This window comes from Oratosquilla oratoria, chromosome 11 (assembly GCF_046742065.1).
Source record: "Oratosquilla oratoria isolate Oo_2021 chromosome 11, ASM4674206v1, whole genome shotgun sequence".
Taxonomy (NCBI): domain Eukaryota; kingdom Metazoa; phylum Arthropoda; class Malacostraca; order Stomatopoda; family Squillidae; genus Oratosquilla; species Oratosquilla oratoria.
In genome coordinates this window covers 22,087,583-22,107,292 of record NC_134787.1, presented here as the reverse complement: position 1 = coordinate 22,107,292, position 19,710 = coordinate 22,087,583, and the positions used below count along the sequence as shown (strand labels likewise).

At 46.7% G+C, this 19,710-nt stretch overlaps 1 protein-coding gene across 1 annotated transcript; it reads left to right on the top strand.

Annotated features, from left to right (window-relative positions):
• Nucleotides 1-14,574: 14,574 nt before the first annotated feature.
• On the top strand, nt 14,575-17,231 carry LOC143029521 (uncharacterized; the record flags this gene model as incomplete). The annotated part of the gene is made up of 3 exons (XM_076192176.1): nt 14,575-14,625; nt 15,116-15,187; nt 17,196-17,231. Coding segments are annotated over 3 exons (159 nt in total), but the record flags the coding sequence as incomplete, so codon positions are not given.
• Between the last annotated feature and the right edge of the window lie 2,479 nt (nt 17,232-19,710).

The window sequence follows — 19,710 nt, the reverse complement described above, 5'->3', positions numbered from 1 at the left end:
TCCTCCTGTTCTTCCTCCGGGACCGGCCGGGGTCGTCCTTAGCTCCTCCTGTCGGCGATGACGAAGCGCCGAAATCAAGTTTTCGGACTTTATGATCTCTCTCTCTCTCTCTTTCTCTCTCTCTCTCTCTCTCTCTCTCTCTCTCTCTCTCTCTCTCTCTCTCTCTCTCTCTCTCTCTCTCTCTCTCCTCTCTCTCTCTCTCTTTCTCTCTCTCTCTCTTTCTCTCTCTCTCTCTCTCTCTCTCTCTCTCTCTCGCTCTCTCTCTCTCTCTCTGTTTTTTTTCATTTTCTATTTCTTTCTGTCTCTCTCTTTTTCTCTCACCCCCATCTCTCTCGCTCTCTCATTTTCTTTCTTTCTCTTTCACTCTCTCTCCCCCTTTCACACTCTCTCCCCCTCTCTCTTTCTCTCTTTCCCTCTCTGTCTCTATCTGTATATCTATCTATTCGTCTATATATCCGTCTGCCTATAGATAAGGATACCGTGACTGCACTTTACGTATCAAGTGGGACTTTCCTAACCCTTCTGTGATCTGGGGGTTGACTTGGTCTTCGCTAACTAACGGAGGGGCGTGAGTTCGAGCTCCCTCCGGAAGGACGGCGAAGTTTCTGGGCGAAAACCGCACCTGAAGACAGACGCATTTCTTCTTCAACCTGAGAATTAGCTCGTGTGTGTGTGTGTGTGTGTGTGTGTGTGTGTGTGTGTGTGTGTGTGTGTGTGTGTGTGTGTGTGTGTGTGTGTGTGTGTGTGTGTGTGTGTGTGTGTGTGTGTGTGTGTGTGTGCGTGTGTGTGTGTGTGTGTGTGTGCGTGCGCATACATGAAAGAGATAGAGATAGATATATAGATAGATATAGAGGGAGAGATAGGGTGTGAGATTGAGGGAGATAAAGAAATAGAATAGGTGTATAGAGAAGGATAGAGATGGAGAGAGGGAGGAAAGAGAAATGCTTGGTGAAGGGGGAGAAGGAGAGAGAGAGAGAGAGAGAGAGAGTAGTGAAGGAAAGAAGAAAACTGAGAACGAGGAAATGATTGGGAAAAAAATCCAATCCGACAGACGATTGGACAAAGAGAGAGAGAGACGAAGAGTGAACAGAAAGAGACGGTGGGTGAAAGAGAGAGATAGCGAGAGAGAGAGAGAGAGAGAGAGAGAGCGAGAGAGAGGCGAAGAGTGGAAGAGATAGATAGAGAGAGAGAGAGAGACGAAGAGTGGACAGAAAGAGACGGAGAGTGGAAGAGAGATAGCGAGAGAGAGAGAGAGAGAGATAATGTGAGAGAGACGGAGAGAGAGAGATAGCTAGAGAGAGAGACGGAGAAAGAGATAATGTGAGAGACACTCGGCGGCAAAGGACGAAATTACAGTGCTCCTTCCGCCATCTGGGCGCGATTGCACGAATCTCGTCAAAGGGGCGTGGCGCTGGAGGAGGTGGCGGCTGGGGCCAACGAGGGGGGGGGGAACGCTCAAGAGCTGGTATTGCTGATTGTGGGCGATTGGAACTGGGTGCTGGGGGTGGGGGTGGGAGTGTGGGGGGGATAGTAGTGAGGATAGGGATAGTGGTGGAAGTGGTGGTGGTGGGGATGGAAGTGGTGGTGGTGGGGTTGCGGGTAGTGGTGAGAGTGGGGGGTGGGAGAAATGGTCGGGGTGGGAGTAATAGTGATGGAGGGGGTGATGGAGGTGGTGATGGTGGTGGTGGAGGGGGTGATGGTGGTGGTGGGGATGGGATAGTGGTGGAGATTGGGGTAGTGGTGGGGGATGTGGGTAGTGGAGGTGGGGTGGGTGTTGTGATGGAGGTATGGCGGTGGTGGTTGTGATAGTGATATGATGGTGATGATGGCAGTGGTGGTTGTGATGATGTTGGTGTTGGTAGTGATGATAGTAGTGATAGTGGTGGTTGTGGGGTTGGTGGTGATATTTGTAACAGTGGTGGTGATTGTATGTAGTGCTTGTAATAATAATGGCAATGAGAGTGATGATAACGATAATAATGATGATAATAATGATGATGATGATGATGATCATCATCATCATGACAGAAAAGATCATCTAAATGCTAGCGCAAATATACCATATAATCCTCGGTGATATGTGTGTACACTCACACACGCACACATACATGCGCTCGCACGCACACACACACACACACACACACACACACACACACACACATACATACATACAAACACACACTCGTGGCGCATTGGTTAAAGTTCCCGGTTGCCACTATGGCAATCCTGGTTCGAATCCCACCCAGGGCTGAAATAATTTCAGTATCGCTGAGCTGCGAATTGTTACTCCAACTCTCGTGGGCGGGGAGTTCGGGGTGTGTGTGCGTGTAAGGTCACAACATTACCCATAGATCGGTCATATATGAGCTCTGAACTCTCTTCCGGGAGGGAAATAGCTGTCGATCACGAGTCCAACACGTGATCCAAAGACCATGGTGATTCACACACACACAAAAGGTGACGTCTAACAAATGCCATAAAAGAGTAAAGGCCGATAGGAAGAGTGACGTAATGCCATTACGTTCCCGAGAAACATTTGATCCATCAACTCCCAAAGATCTCTTCAAGTATCTGATTCTGGTTGGCGTCAGACTATTTTATTCAGCCTGAAGAGGACCTCAGGGCGTTGAAGAGTTAAGACGTAGTCTGTCCTCCTTGAAGATTTGGTGGAGACCTCAGGGGCTTGAGGATCAAGTAAAGAGGGTACTGCAGGTATGATGAATGGTGTGGTGATTGTGATGATGATGATGATGATGATGATTGGTGTGATGATGATGATGATGGTTATGATGATGATAATGATGATGATGATTGTGGTGATGATGATGATGATAATGATGACATGGGACAGTTGCCTCAAGAGTAATGACCAGAGAAGTGATGACAGGAAAGCTATATTGGATCATCACGTTCGTGATGGTACGATGAGTCCTGCACGAGAGGTGATGAGAAGTGATGACTTGTGGATGAATGGTGATGAGGGCTCAGTGACCACAAGGTCGGTGAGCGTAGACCTGTTCACACTAGCGGTTTGAACCGCGGCGGTTTAATTGCAATGTAAATCAATGGAAGCGCCCACACACAAATGTTTAGTTTTTCCTTGACTGTATTTGGTACCGCCGCGGTTTCCGCGCGGTTTAAACCGCTAGTGTGAACAGGGCCTAAGAGGTGTGAGACCAGAGATCTCAAGACCCTTTGGAGAAAGACTGACGAAGGAGCAGAGACTCCTGGCTGTCAGTTTCGAGAGCCCTAATTGGTAGGCTGGCGCTACCTGGAGTGTCGACTGCTGACGTGTGTCCTAGTGAGGTGCGCATTAACCTGGTACCTACCAGGTACCAGGACTTCTGGTAAAAGGTATCTATCGGGGGTCAATGTTCTGGTTAGGTGCTGGCTTATCGGAAAGTGCTGTATGCTGACATCAAGCTGATTTGAAAATGCTGACTGTTTGCTGACTTTCGGTGACGAGGACCCATCAGTAACGCCCGTGATAACTTGAGTGAGCTTTTTTAACGTTTGGACGTTTTAACGGTTTTTAACGTTTTTAACGTTTTCTAACATTTGCCCTCACTTCCTTGTTACAAAGTTTCTTGTGGCTTAATCGGAATCGTGCAGGATCTCCTATCTTCCTAGTCGCGGTTTCGAATCCCGCACTCTTCTCCGATTCACGACAGTAACTGTTACCTGCCCCATCAGTCCCCAGAGTGCATAGGGCAAAGGTGATTCCTTCGGCAGCCGCTACTCAGCACCTCCTGGCGTAGGCTCCTCACCTTTACCTTTATATCTATAGGGTGTAGTATTTTGTTAGCGATAACTAAAACTTCCATTTAATGTTTAAGGTTTAAGTTGGCAGAGGAGTAGTGAAACTTAAAAGTGACTTTTTTTTTTTGTGGAGATGCCTCTCCATTCATAAAGAATGCTAAATGACCCTGGTCCGTAGGGGTGTGTCTAAAGCCCCTCGAATATTGACCACATAAAACACAGTCAAAACACCACATAAAGATACTATTGCTCACCAACATCAGGGTACCATCTCTCGGGTTTAACCTGATTCAATCCCTTTCGCATCAGATGACACTATCCTTTTCTTTAACCTGTCAGTCTGCTTCATTCATCCCCGTCGCACCGCTCCGTGGCACCCTTTACATGGTCCTCACAAACTTGGATCATCCCCAGTCCTGATGACGGTAAGATTTCATGGCCGCAACGCTTTCTGATACCCATGCTATAAACATTACATTCAAATAATCGCCACGCCTCGCAGTGTATAATGGAGAGGCCCAACGTATCATCAAAGATACGCATCTCAAGGTGAGAGGAAATGCTTCTTTTATTCCCCCGGTGGATGGGGAGAGAGGGTGAGAGGGCGAGAACGAGTGAGAGAGAAAGCGTAAGGGCGAGGGCGAGCGTGCGAGGAAGAGAGAGAGAGAGAGAGACGGAGAGACAGAACGAGATAGATAGATAGCGTGAGAGGGAGACGGAGAGACAGAACGAGGTAGATAGCGTGAGAGAGACAGAGCGAGGTAGATAGATAGCGTGAGAGAGGGGGGCAAAAGAGAGAGAGAGAGAGAAAGAGGGAGACAAGAGAGAGAGAAAGGGGGCAAGAGAGAGAGAGAGAGAGGAAGGGGGCAAGAGAGAGAGAGAGAGAGAGAGAATGCAAAAGAGAGAGAAAGAAGGGACAAGATAGAGAGAGAGAGAAAGGGAGGGCAAGATAGAGAAAGGGGGCAAGAGAGAGAGAGAAAGGGAGGGCAAGATAGAGAGAGAAAGGGGGCAGGAGAGAGAGAGAGAGAGAGAGAGAGAGAGAGGGAGGGAGGGAGGGAGAGACCCCTCTTTGTATCGGCAGGAGGAATCTAGTTTGTCTTCGTCACAAGAGCGTACGAAGCCCGAGGGCCCTCGCCTGCCTCGTTGGGTCGGACTCACATCCCTCAAGAACCCCCTAATCCACGGAGCAACACGTCTCCCACCCGCACCTCCCAAACCCTCAATTCCGCCCTTCAACTCAACCTGCAACCTATTATTCAACTCATCCATCCGATCGGAACAGATGAAAAGGCCCCGCGGTGGTCAACAGCCACCTCATGTTACCGCGCTCAAGGATCCAAAAACTATCGCGACCACAACGTTAAACTGCCGTATCGACTACGCTAAACGCCTGTAATTCCCGCGGGAATCACTAGCATTTGGCTATCGCGGCCGCCATGTTAAGACCCTCTTAAAAAGTCATCCTTCTCTCCTCTCCTCTCTTCTTCCCTTCTTCGCTTCCCTTGTCTCTCTCCCCCCGTCCCACTCCCGTCCCCCACCCATCCTCCTCATCCTCCTCCCGACTCCATGCAAACGCACTACTTTTTTTTCTTCGTATTTCTACTTTTGTTATCTGATGACGGGAGTCTTCCTTCGCCTCTCTACTGCCTCGTTCTCCCTCTCTAGCCTCTACTCTCTACTCCCAGCCTCACTGACCTCAGCCTCCTCACCACAAGCCTCTCTCCCTTCCAAGATACCCCATCTACCTTTCTTCCATTTTCTTTGTTATCTCTCTTCTTCACATTTTCTTTGACATTGTCTTTTTTCTGTGTTTTTGTGTTCCTCTCACCTTTCTCCCCACATTCTTTTTCATTCACCCTCTGATCCTCTTCCACCTCCTCTCCCCCATCTTCATCCATCTTCGCCTCCTCTTCATTTCCTTCTTTTCATCCTTCTCTTCTTCCACTTCAGTCCCTCCTCCCTCTTCCTCCTCTTTTTCTCTCCTTTTCTTTCTCTTCCTCTATCTTTTTGACGCCTTCTCTTCCCCTCGTCCCTCTCCCCTCCCCCTTCTTCTCCTTTCCTATTCCTTTCCAACCCCAATAGCTCCTTCTATTCTTCCTTTTCCCCACTCTTTTTGTCTTTCTTACTTATACAAATTAACTTACTTAGCCCCCTCCCTTTGATGTACACTGGTGGCGTAATAAGGAGCGTGCTGGTCTCGCATCCTCCGAGTCCCGGGTCCGAGCCCCGCACATCTGTCCGATTCCCAATAGGGGCTGTTACCTGCTCCAACAGTCCCTTAAGCGTAGAAATGATGACTTTGGTCTCCGGTACGCGTCCTCTAGCGTATGCTCCTCCGTGTGTTTTTTCTTTCTTTCTTTTTTTACCGTCATGATCCCCCTTATTACACCAAACTTTTGTCAGGGCCCCTTTTTACTGGGGTCGCACAGGTCCTTTATTCCGTCCCTTTTCATATGTCTCCCTTTCTGCGACTTTATAATTCTCATTTTCTTTTGTGTAAATATGTCTTGACTTCACGCCTTGTGCATTATTTCTCTGGCGAGACGGCGGTCCTGCAGTAGATTCTGAACGCATGCAGTCAAGGAGTTAGGAGAACTCATTGTGAAGTACAGAAGCTGCATCGTCCGCCATTGGGTAGTCCGGTGATTCTGCAGTGAGTCTTCATGGTTGAAGACTGAAGAGGAAACATCAAGAGGTCCGAAGGACTCTGCGAGAGGCGTCGCCTCTTGGTGACGACGAGGACACGCGTGATTCCTCCGTCTCACGAAGTCCCGTCCGGCCTTGTTTACATGATAAGGTCTCCTGCACAGTCGGCTCCACTGATACCGCAGGTGTCCGGAATGGATCGGTCATCAAAACCCGGTCCCTCGGTCATGAACTCGCAACTGAAATCCCCGCCTCTATATCTCTTTCGAGATATTTAGAACTAAAATTTCCGTAGCGGGTCATCTCTGGCTACCGTTGGCAAGTTTGATTCAGTATAGAAGCGCTGGTCACTGATAGGTGGATTAAAGTGGAATGTGGTCGTGGATCGGATCAGTACATTTTGGAAACTTTCGGCCATCTCTTCAACCCGCAGACTGATGACATCCGATCTATGAGCTGTAGTTCATTCCGTGAACCACAGAAATTGCCCCCTTTCGGGTCTCGCATGAAAAGCTTTTGGCGTTTCAACATGACTCTATGGCGGCCACTTAAGCCCTGTTCTCACCAATTGTCTTGTTTTTACGGCTTGCCATCAATGAGTTAAGGATGATTTTATGTCTTGTGGCTTCCTCAAGGCTTCCAATTCGAGTGTTTACTTGGAGGATGTTGATCAAGATATCGCCAGACCATTTCATCTAGCTTTAACGAAACACGACACGAAGTAGAAGGATCTGAGGCGCCGAATAGCTGCGGTTGAAGCCGTCACCTTTGCCCTATGCGCTTGGACTACTGGGACAGGTAACACACAAGCACTGCTGGGAATCGGAGAGGAGTGCAGGACTCGAACTCACAACCGAGCGAATGCGAGACCAACGCCTTTCTGATTACGCCATCAATAACTCGTTTAGGGAAACTAAACAAAAGGGCAAATTGTGGGTCTGAAGTCTGAGTCTGAGACTTAGAGGAGCCAGACTGAGCAATTATGATAAACAAGGAAGATCAAGACACTTGTACAAGGTCCGAATCTATGCAAATATACCTCGGGGCTCTACTACTTCAAGAGCTAAAATCAAAAAATCGGTTGTTTCAAGATAGCCGACTATGGACTACTTAGAGAAGACCACCCGCGCTCGCGGTATTGGTGTTTGTGGGAGAGAAAGAGCCTGTAGGGAAATTAAAAGATCGTTGTATAAAAAATGAGTGTATTGCCACTGGGCGCTTTTTGGGGATATTTGTTTGCATCGTGGCTTAGGAGGCATGGGCAGATGGCTTGGAGTTCGAAGTTTGCTTCAGTATTGTGAAAGAATTCTTTTGGGGGATATTTATTTAATAGATCTCTCAACCAACGAAATGAAATAGCCTACTGAGCGACACCAACTCCATGTTGCACTTTATAGGTTTAATTCTAGCTAAAGCCAGGCGATTACAGTCACCTGGGAGAAAAATCCGGGTGTACATACATACATATACCAAAGGCTTTTTTCCCCCTTATAAGGGAGGTAGCCAAAAAACAAAGGGAAAAAACCATTCCCACCCATTCCGTCCCCACATACTCCACTCCCATTCACCCCAAGATAAGATCCTGGTGTAGCTGGGTTAAAGTGATTTTGATCGACCAGGACGTCCCTGGGTTAACCTTCAGAGATTTTATTCTGGTTAACGTGAAATTGTTTAATTCACTTGAGGGTGAACTCTGGTTATTAACGGTTAACATCCCTTTGTCCTTTTTTTTTTCTCCTGCTGCCTTTATGAATTCGATTAAGTCGATGTCTAGGCTTGTGCTCCTCTGCTGCTGCGCCTTCAGAGCAGTCAAGGTTACCAAAGAAAAAAAAAAAAAAAAAAAAGGAGAAGAAAAGGAAATATATTCATAGAGGATTGTGGTTCTCAAAGGAATCGATTTCTGGGAGGATCGTAATTAACGAGTGGGGGAGGGGAGGGGCTTTGAGAGGGGAGGGTGGTTTAGGGGGAGTTGGGGGGATTGGTCATTGTTGGTCTGAAGTCACGGCAAGTTGCTTCTTCCCGAGAAGGGAGCGAAGGTTCGTCTGTCATCTGATTTTAATCGGAAGACAAAATAAACACTTGTATAGATAAATGTATAAATAAATGAAGAGAAAAAGAATAAATAAATAGATTAATGAATGTATACATAGATACATAAATAGATGCACAAATAGATTACTAAATAAGTAAATAAAATAAAAAAAACGTCAATACCAAACTATGTAAATATATTAACAAATAAAAGAAAATATAAAGAAATAGGGGAATATATGAATTGATGAATTAACAGATAAGTGGTTTGTCTATCACAAATATAAAAAAGAAAACAAAGGCACAAATTAATATTTGACTGTATAAAATTAGAACTCGCTCGTTCACTCTCTCACACATACACACACACACACACACATACACGCACACTCAAATACACACACACATGCACACACGAAATAATGATATAGATTACACAGAAATAAAACATCAATTCTACGTGTACGCACGTGTGTGCATGTGTGTGTGCATGCTAATGCGTGCATAATTTTGCTTATATGCGTGTGTGTGTGCGTGTATATGTGTGCATGTACCTGCGTGGATGTGTGTGCGCGTCCGCGCGTGCAAAATCTTTTTTACCAATGCGTTCATTTTTTTTTTTTTTTTTTTGCGCTGATTGCCTGCCTGCCTGCTTGCTTGCGTGTCTGTCGATGCGCTTCACCCCCCTCTCCATCCCCCTCCCCCTCCCCCTCCCCCCTCCGCCTTTACACACTGCCCATCACAAACTAATGTAGATAATTATCGCGTTGGGCCAAAGAGGCAACAGAAGTGTTTGCTTTCAAATCATCTTAAATCCTGAAAGCCATTAGCCCGTTGTCGTTATGCGTTGATAGTTCATCTCCTCCCAGGTCCTCCTCTTTTCATGCCGCCGTCTGCAGCTAAGGAATAACGAGAAGCTCGGGTTGCGGAGCGGCCGTCTTTACCGCAGATGCGGTTGCGGAAGACCCGGCAACCCTGCGGGACCGGAGTCTCTCCAGGCAGAGGTTCTTAAAATCGTGGACGCCCCTCTTTCAAATTGGTCTTCTCTACCTCAGTAACCTTCTCCAGCAAGGGCACAGATCCTCACAACCTTCCTCCGTTTTCTTTCCCGATTACCTTAACCTCGCAGTTCTCCAGTGAAATTAGATGTATATAATCTAGTTACAGCTCTAAGGTACTTAACCACCCCTCTTTATAAGGGGAGAAAAATATATTTTGGTATATGCATATACGTACTAATTTGCTGAAGGGGGAAGTTGTGACTGGGACACGCCATCACTTTAAACAAAACTTACGGTCGGGAGATGTTCGCGTATCCGGTCCCACGCCTGAACGCCAGAGGTTTGGATTACTATCTGCAAGTGAGGGCGTTGAAGTTCCTGAGTTTGTTTGCGTGCGGCGAGGGCCAGCGAGCCCTTTTACGAGGACAGTAATAAGTCCTCGGCATCAGTAAAACCCGAGGTCTCATCGGTTCTAACTATACAGGAAGCAGGTCGAGATGAGACGGTGGAGAATGAGAGAAAACAAGGGGGGAGGGGGAGAGGAAGATATAGAGAGAAAGTGATCGGGAGAGAGAGCAAAACCGAGAGAGCGATGTATATAGATAGTGAGAGAGAGAGAGAGAGAGAGCAAAAGTGGAAGAAAGAGAAAGCGATAAAAAGAGAGCAAAAGAGATAGAGAGAGAGAAAAAGAAAGAAAAAGAGAAATAGAAAGAGAGCGAAAGCAAGAGAGAAATAGAGATAGAGCAAAAGTAAAAGAGAAAGAGAAAGCGATAAAAAGAGAGAGCAAAAGAGATAGAGTAAAAGGAAGAAAAAGAGAAATAGAAAGAGAGCGAAAGCAAAAGAAAAATAGAGACAGAGCAAAATTGATAGAGAAAGCAGGAAACATACACGATTCGCCTCGGTTCTCCTTACAAAAAGGCACACAGACATATACAATAACAAAATCAATATACAATACATCTATGACAATTATGCAATTGAAAAATACAACCACAATTGAACACTATGCAAGGACAATACATAATACTTGTACAATGTTGTATGTAATTATAATATGTACACAATGGTATCATACCATTACAGTTGTCGTAATTACCAAACATACCAAGAATGCACGAAAGAGTGTGGACGAGCCTCTTCCTTGGACTATACGCATCATCAGTCTGCACACAAGGACACATGAAAAAAAAGGAAGAACGAAAACACAAATGTATTTAAGAAATCCGGTAGAGACTATAACATTACAATGGTCTCAGATGATACAAGTGATTAGGAATTCACGAAGCAAAGGCAGGCTTAGGCACCTTAACTTATACTTTCTGGGAAGATGAAGCGTGCTTGGTGATCTAAAAGAGGTATTCTAAAGGGTCAAAGTCTTTAACAAACGTTGTGCAAGCAAGGTCATCATATTAATACAGTGGGTAAAACTCGTAGTAATGGATTTAAATTGGACAAATTTAGGTTTAAAATGGAAATTGCCAATAACTGGTTAACCAATAGAATGGTTAGACTTAGTAACCACGTAGTGAGTGCTGAAACAACTGGTTGCTTTAAGAGATAACCTTATGGATAGGGATGGGAGGTGGTAAAGGACGTGGAACTGCTAGTGTAGGCTTTATGGTCTCTTTCAGTCTCCTCCATTTTTATGTAAGTTAAACCGAGTTAGTGACAAAGCATGAAGTTGACAGGAGACCTTTTGGTCCATAACGAGGTCTGATGAAGTAAATAGGTACATACATAATTAGATAGATAAGTACATAGAGGAATAGGTAAACTAATAAATAGATAAACAATTAGATAAACAGATAAATTAATACATAGATGAATACGTAAACATATTGCTAGATTAATAAGTAAATACATACATATACCAAAGGCGTTTTCCCCCTACACGGGGGGTAGCCAAAAAGAAAAAGGCATAGAAACTACTCCCACCCATTCCATTTCCTATATACTCTACTCCCCTACACCCTCCTCCCCCCTCATATCTTGGCACCTCCTGATGACGGGTCATCCCTGCATCCTGTCCACTGCCCTGGCTCAGAAGCAGTGTCGCAAGACACAGCACATCCACAGCAAGGCCGCTTCATAAATTCGACGACCCCCTCTCCGTCCCCCCATGCAGAAAAGGAGAACACGGGGAGAAATCCCTTCGGGCTGCATCATATTTTTTCTCATACATACTTCCTCACCCCCCATCCCCCACCCACTCCCCCTCATGCATCACAGCATCATCTATACACAACCCCCCTCCATTCACCCCTATCTTCTGTCCTCTCCCGTCTTCCAGATGTCTTGCTCATCCTTAAAGAATGATCGTGATATCATAGTAATTCATATATCTCTTCTGTAATCAACATATGCATGAATTTAGATTTAAGAAGGAAATAGGCAAGAACTGGTTTATAAATAGAGTGGTCAACGAATGGAATAGACTTAGTAACCATGTAGTGGGCGCTGAAACTATCGGTTGTTTTAAGAAACGGTTAGACAACTTTATGGATGGGGATGACAGGCGGTCATGGACGTGGAACTGCCTACTGTAGGCCTTATGGTCTCTTGCAGCCTCCTAAATTCTTATGTTCTTATGTAATAACTTTTTGCATACATAGAAATGGAAGTATGAGCGTTTCTTCCGTCACTCTTTATCAGTTTCTTAGAGAGTGTAGCAAGACATTTGGTACACTCTGGACAGACATCATGCATCAACTGCTCTTCGGCGCCGCACTTCCGCCAAGACGTCCAAACACGCCGCCTTCAATACGGTGACAGAGTTCACACACTATTGTCGTCAGACGATTTTATTCATCTGAGGCGGGGGTGGATGGCGGACCCCTGGGAAGGAAGACGCTTCGACCGAGACCCCTTTGAGTCCCTAACTTACTCCCCCCCCCGGTTGAATAAAATCGCCTGACGGCAGTCTGAATCAAATTTATAATTTTTCGTCACTGTGTTGAAGGAGTTGGTGCATCAGTAGGTCACTAGTGTGTGTGTGGGGGGGGGCACACACACACACACACACACACACACACGCACACACACACTCACTCACACTCGCATGGCGCAGTGGTAGCGTCCGCGGCCGCCACTACGGCGGTCCGGGTTTGAATCCCGCCCAGGGCTGAACTAATTTCAGTATCGCTGCGCTACGAGTTGTTACTCTAACTCTCGTGGGCGGGGAGCTGGGTGTATGTGTGTGCGTGTAAGGTCACAGCATTACCCATAGATCGGTCATATACATGAACTCTGAGCTCTCTTCCGGGAGGGAAATAGCTGTCGATCACGAGTCAAACATGTGACCCAAGACCATGGAGAATCACACACACATATGAATAAAATCCCCTGGCGACAGAAAGAATAAAAGGAAGATTTTCACAAGGAATGGAAGAGTTTGGTTGGGACAAACTGTGTGTGTGTGGGACTTTGCTTTCCCAGTTGTTCCCAGCCATTCCAGAAGAGATGCAGGGAGGGAGAGAAGAAGGAAGACAGAAAGTGGATGAAAATGGGACGATAAGAAGATAGGAAAGAAGGTTTAGGAAGGAGGGAGTAAGAGGGAAAAAGGAGGAAGAGGTAAGGGGGAGAAAAAGGAAGACAGAAAGTGGATGAAAATGGGATGAGAGGGAAGGTAGGAAAGAAGGTAAGGAAGGAGGGTGGGAGAAAGGGAGTAAGAGGGTAAAAGGAGGAAGAGGTAAGGGAGAGAAAAAGGGAGACAGAAAGTGGATGAAAATGGGACGAGAGGAAGGTAGAAAAGAAGGTAAGGAACGAGGGAGTAAGAGGTTAAAGGGAGGAAGAGGTAAGGGAGAGGAGCAAGGAGACAGGATGAAAATGGGACGAGAGGAAGGTAGGAAAGAAGGTAAGAAAGGAGGGTAGGAGAGAGGGAGTAAGGGGGTGAAGGGGAAGAGTGCAGTGGAGCCAGGGCAAGTGGCTATCACCGATAGCACCTGGCGGATCAAGCCTGGAGTCTCGTAGTTAGGAAGAGGAGGAGGAGAAAGAGTATATGAATGTGGTGGAAATTGTAGAAGAGGTGTATGTGGGGGATAGTGTTGAGGAGGAGGAGGTGGATGTGAAGGAGGAGAAGGGGAAGGTGGATGTGAGGGGAGGTTGTGGATGAAGGAGAGGTTGAGGGAGGAGGAGGAGGAGGTGTACGTGGAGGAGTTGTGTGGTGTGGGGGAGGTTGAGAAGGAGGAGGTTGAAGGGGAAGATGTTGGAGGAGTAGGATGAGGACGAGTGTCCTCTACGACAGCAAGAGACGAAGTCTCTCTTCGAGGAGGAGAAGGAAACGAAGGAGGAGGAGGAGGAGACGCTACGAAGGACTTGAACAGGAGGTAAGAGGTGAGACTGAGAGGCAAGAGGGAGGGAAATTCGAAGGATAGGAGGGAGTGGGGGGGAAAGGGGAATGGAGGGGTATGTGAATGGGGTGAGAAAATGGGGAGAAGGAAGATGAGGGGAGAAGGAAGGAGTGAGACCGCAGGGAGGGGAAATGGGGAAGGGGAGGGGTCGGGACCGAAAGAGGGAGAGGGGAAGGGGGAGGTGAGGGAGATGGGAAAGGGGAGGAGGGGAAGAGGAGTCAGGGAGGAAGTGGAGGAGAGAGGAAGAAGAGGAATGGGGGAAGGGGTGAGGGAAGAGAGAAAGAGAGTGGAAGGAAGAGGTGGAGTGAGATGGGGGGGAAGTGGTAGAAGGGGGGAGGGAGATGTGAGGGGGAGAGAGAGGTGGGCGCCCGGGGCGGTACATCATTTCAAGTGCAATATCGGGCGGCGCCTCCCTCTAATTTGGCCATATCACTGACAGGTCGCTTCCCCTCCTCCTCCTCTTCCTCCTCCTCCTCCTCCTCCTCCTCCTCCTCTTCCTCCTCCTCCCCCTCCTCCTCCTCTTCTTCCTCCTCGTTTGGGCTGTCATCCTTTCCCTTTCAGCAAAAGTCTCATCTCCGCCTCCTCTTCCTCCTTCTTCTCCTCTTCCCCTTCTTCTCCTCTTCCCCCTCCTCCTCCTCTCACCCCTCCTCCTCTTACCCCTCCTCCTCTTCTTCCTCCTCGTTTGGGCTGTCATCCTTTCCTGCCTGCCTCTTCTCCCTCCTTCTTCTCTTCTTCCTCCTTCTTCTCCTCTTCCTCCTTCTTCTCCTCTTCCTCCTTCTTCTCCTCTTCCTCCTTCTTCTCCTCTTCCTCCTTCTCCTCTTCCTCCTTCTCCTCTTCCTCCTCCTTCTCCTCTTCCTCCTTCTTCTCCTCTTCCTCCTTCTTCTCCTCTTCCTCCTTCTTCTCCTCTTCCTCCTTCTTCTCCTCTTCCTCCTTCTTCTCCTCTTCCTCCTTCTCTTCTTCTCCTCTTCTTTTTTCTTTTCACACCGTTTGCCTGATTTCTTGTCTCGTTCGCTTCCTCTATCTTGTCCATTTCTCCTTTTTCTCTTCCTTCTATTCTTCGTTTCTTGTTGCACGTGCTCTTCCTTTTTCTCGTCCTCTTTCTCCTCTTCCTCTTCCTCCTCTTCCTCTTTCTACTCTTCCTCTTTGTCCTCTTCCTCTTTGTCCTCTTCCTCTTTCTCCTCTTTCTCTTTGTCCTCTTCCTCTTTCTCCTCTTCCTCTTTCTCCTCTTCCTCCTTCTTCTCCTCTTCCTCTTTGTCCTCTTCCTCTTTCTCCTCTTCCTCTTTCTCCTCTTCCTCTTTGTCCTCTTCCTCTTTCTCCTCTACCTCTTTCTCCTCTTCATCCTTCTTCTCCTCTTCCTCTTTGTCCTCTTCCTCTTTCTCGTTACCTCCTTCTTTGCATACCGTCTCACCCCAACCTACTAACCTCTCACCGTCCCATCCTTTCTTCTCCCCTTATCTAAATAAACACACAGATAAATAAGTAATCAGAAAAACAGATAAATCAGTAGGTGGAAAGATGAATAAATACATAGATAAACATATGAATAGATAAATAAATATATAAATGAATATATCAATAGATCAATAAAAAGTCCTTCGTCATCTTTTCCTTTCCCCTTTTTTTTTCTCCCCCCCCCAGCAAATAGAAAATCTAAGCCTCCCCCTCCACTTCCCCCTTGCTTCCCTCCCCCTTGCTCCCCCCCCCCCATTTAAGACTTCGCCTGCTTCGGTCAGGAAGTTTTTTTGATGATTTTATTCTGGTTAAGTCCAGAGGATTTTTGGAAGCCACGAGTTAACTTCTGTATCTCAATCTCACATCCGCCCCCACCTCCACCTTTACCACCACCTCCACCAATACCTCCACCTCCACTTTCATTCCTCCGCACCTCCACCTCCACCAATACCTCCACTTCCACCTTCATTCCTCCACACCTCCACCTCCACCAATACCTCCACCTCCCCTAATACCTCCACCTCCACCAATACCTCCATCTCCACCAATACCTCCACATCCACCTATACCTCCACCTCCACCAATACCTCCACCTCCACCAATACCTCCACCTCCACCAATACCTCCACCTCCACCAATACCTCCACCTCCACCAATACCTCCACCTCCACCAATACCTCCACCTCCACCAATACCTCCACCAATACCTCCACCTCCACCAATACCTCCACCTCCACCAATACCTCCACCTCCACCAATACCTCCACCTCCACCAATACCTCCACCTCCACCAATACCTCCACCAATACCTCCACCTCCACCAATACCTCCACCTCCGCCAATACCTCCACCAATACATCCACCTCCACCAATACCTACACCTCCACCAGTGCCTCCACCTCCACTGTCTCCACCTCCACCAATAGATCCACCTCCACCAATACCTCCACCTCCACCTCCACTGTCTCCACCTCCACCAATACCTCCACCAATAGATCCACCTCCACCAATACCTCCACCTCCACCTCCACTGTCTCCACCTCCACCAATACCTCCACCTCCACCAATACCTCCACCTCCACCAATACCTCCACCTCCACCAATACCTCCACCTTCATTCCTCCGCACCTCCACCTCCCAGCCTTGCACCTCCACTCATTCCCCCAATCCACCCATCATCTACCACCCGTCCATGGCCCACCCCGATTGACCCAGGCGAAACCGCTTTCTACTATGTAGATCTCTCGCATCTCTCACGCCCTCCTGGCACCTTTTAGTCTTCCTCCACTTGTGTGTGTACGTGTGTTGGGTGGAGGTGGGGGGAGGGGGTGGGGGTGGAGTGCGGAGGAGAGGGCAAGCCGGGCAAGAGGAAGAGGAAAAGAAGAAATATAAAGGAGAGAGAGGAGGAATAGTGGTAGAGGAAAAGCTAGAAAAGGAGAGGGAGAGGAATGAGAGGAGGAAGGGGAAAAGAAGGACGATGAAGAGAAGGAAGAAGGCACCAATTAGAAAGAGGAAGATGAGGAGGAGAAGGAGGAGGAGGAGCAGAAGGAGGAGGAGGAGAAGAAGGAGGAAGAGGAGGAGGGAAAGTAGGAGGAAGAACTGGAAGCAGGAGACACGAAAAAAGAGGAGGAGGAGGAGGAAGGGGGGAAAAGAAATTGAGGTGGGAGGGAAGGAGGAGGAAGGTCTAGAGGGAGGAGGAAAGGAGGAAGGGCTGGAGGGAGGAGGAAAGGAGGAGGAAAAGCAAGAGGAGGAAAAGCTGGAAGCAGGAGACACGAAAGAGGTGGAGGAGAAGGAGGAGGAAGGGGGAGAAAGAAGTTGAGGTGGGAGGGAAGGAGGGGGAAGAGGAGGAAGGGCTGGAGGGAGGAGGAGGAGGAGGAGGAAGTGCTGGAGGGAGGAGGAGGAGGAGGAGGGGGGCAGAACCCCGAACTTGCGTCAAAACGAGTCTTTTTTTTTCCAGAGGCATCATCTTTCTTCAGATCTCCGCGTCTTGTGAGTCTCTTTTCTTTTCTTTCTTCTTCCTTCACCACTTCGCCTCTATCTCAACTCCTTTTCTTTTCTTCTTCTTCTTCTTCTTCTTCTTCTTCTTCTTCTTTTTCTTCTTCTTCTCCTTCTCCTCAACTTTTTTCCCTCATCCATCTTTCTAAGTTTCCTTCTCCGTCTCATTGTTTTTCCATTGCCCTTCTCTCTCTCTCTCTCTCTCTCTCTCTCTCTCTCTCTCTCTCTCTCTCTCTCTCTCTCTCTCTCTCTCTCTCTCTTTTCCTTTTTTCTCTTCTTTCTCCTCTTTTTTCATTACTTTTCGTATATTTTCATTTTATTCTATCTTGTTTACTTATTCATTCATTTTTATTATTTTTTCTTCCTACCTTCTCCGTTTGTTTGTTTGTTTGTTTTTTCAGAGGCAAGCGAATTCTTCCCCCTTGTATAATTAATGCAAGATTGTGGACACCCAAAACTGACCCATCGTAGGTCAGAGTGATGCAAATAATATCGTTCGTTGTTGTTGTCGTTGTTGCTGTTGTTGTTAATGAAGATGTTGATATTGTTTCTATCGTTTTCGTTGTTGCTGTTGTCATCCTCGTCATCGGTGTTGTTGTTGTTGCTGCTGCTTCTGCAGCTGCTGTTGTTCTTCTTGTTTTTATTGTCGCGGTAGTAATTGTCATCATTGTGGTTGTTCTTGTTAGTGCTGCTGTTGTTGTTATCGTTGTTATTGTTGTTGTCTGTTGTTTTGTCGTTGTCGTTGTTGTTATTATTGTTGTTGTTATTGTTGTTCTTTTTTGTTTTATTGTCGATATTATTATTGTTGTGTCATTGTAATTCTTATCGGTGCTTTTGTTGTTGTTGTTGCTGTTGTTATATTTGCTGTTTTTGTTATTGTTATTATTGTTGTTGTAGTCTTTTTGTAGTTGTCGTTGAAGTTTTTGTTATTGTTTTGTCGTAGTTGTTGTTGTTGTCGTTCTCTTTGTTGTTGTTGTCGTTGTGATATTTGTTGTTATTGCTTTAATTGTTGTTGTAGTTGTCGTTGCAGTTGTTGTTGTTATCTTTGTTGTTGTTATTGTCGTTTTGGTTGTCATTATTGTTGTCGTTGTTGCTGTTGTCATTGTAGTTGCTGTCGTTGTTGTTGTTGTTGTCATTATAGTTGCTGTTGTTGTAGTTGTCGTCATCGTCGTCGTTGTTGTTGTGATTGTAGTTACCCACGTTGTTGTTGTTGTTGTCGTTATAGTTGCTGTTGTTGTTGTAGTTGCTGTTGTTGTTGTTGTTATTGTATCAATACAATTTTGTTTACAATAATTACCTCCGATATATAATTTTCCAGGTTGAAGGTTTCCGCAAAACTTGCTCTTTTTCTTCGTCCTCTTCCTCTTCCTTTTTTCTTTTTCTTCTTCTTCCTCTTCCTCCTTCTGCACCCCGTCGTCCTCCTCCTCATGCTGTTCCTCTTTTTCTCCTTCTTCCTCTTCCTCCTTCTGCACCCCATCTCCCGGTCTTCATCCTGTTCCTCTTTTTCTTCTTCTTCTTCTTCTTCTTCTTCTTCTTCTTCTTCTTCTTCTTCTTCTTCTTCTTCTTCTTCTTCTTCTTCTTCTTCTTCGTCTCCTTCTTCTTCTTCTTCTTCTTCTTCTTCTTCTTCTTCTTCTTCTTCTTCTTCTTCTTCTTCTTCTTCTTCTTCTTCTTCTTCTTCTTCTTCTTCTTCTTCTTCTTCTTCTTCTTTCTCCTCCTTCTGCACCCCGTCCTCCTCCTCCTATTCCTCTTTTTCTTCTTCTTCCTCTTCCTCCTCCTGCATCCCGTCCTCCTCCTCCTCCTCCTATTCCTTTTTTCTTTTTTTCTTCCTCTTCCTCCTTCTGCACCCCCTCCCACTCCTCATCCTCTTCCTCTTTTCTTTCTTCTTCCTCGTCTTCCTTCTGCACCCCCTCTTACTCCTCGTCCTCTTCCTCTTCTTTCTTTTTTCTTCTTCCCTCTTCTGTACCCTCTCCTCCTTCTCGTCCTCTTCCTCTTTTTCTTCTTCTTCCTCCTCCTCCTTCTGCACCTCCTCTTACTTCTCGTCCTCTTCCTTTTTCTTCTTCTTCTTCTTCATCTTCCTCCTTCTGCACCCCTCCTCCTCCTCGACCTCTTCCTCTTTTTTTCTTTTTCTTCCTCTTTCTCCTTCTGCACCCCTCCCATTCCTCATCCTCTTCCTCTTTTTCCTCTTCTTCTTACTCTTCCTATTTCTGTAACCCCTCCTCCCCCTCGTCCTTTTCCTTATTTTCCTCTTCCTACTCCTGTTTCCACTTCCGTTCCCTCGCCCTGTTAAAACTCTTCCCTCTTATTTCTTCCCTCTTCTTTCTTCCCTTTCCCTCTTCCCTCTTCTTTCTTCCGTTTTCCTCTTCCCTCTTCCCTCTTCCCTCTTTCCTGGTAGTTTTCTTCTGGACCCTCGTCACCCAGGACCTCCCAAGTTCCAGCTAACCTCCTGAGCAGGGATGCGTTCCAGACTTGAGGGTGAC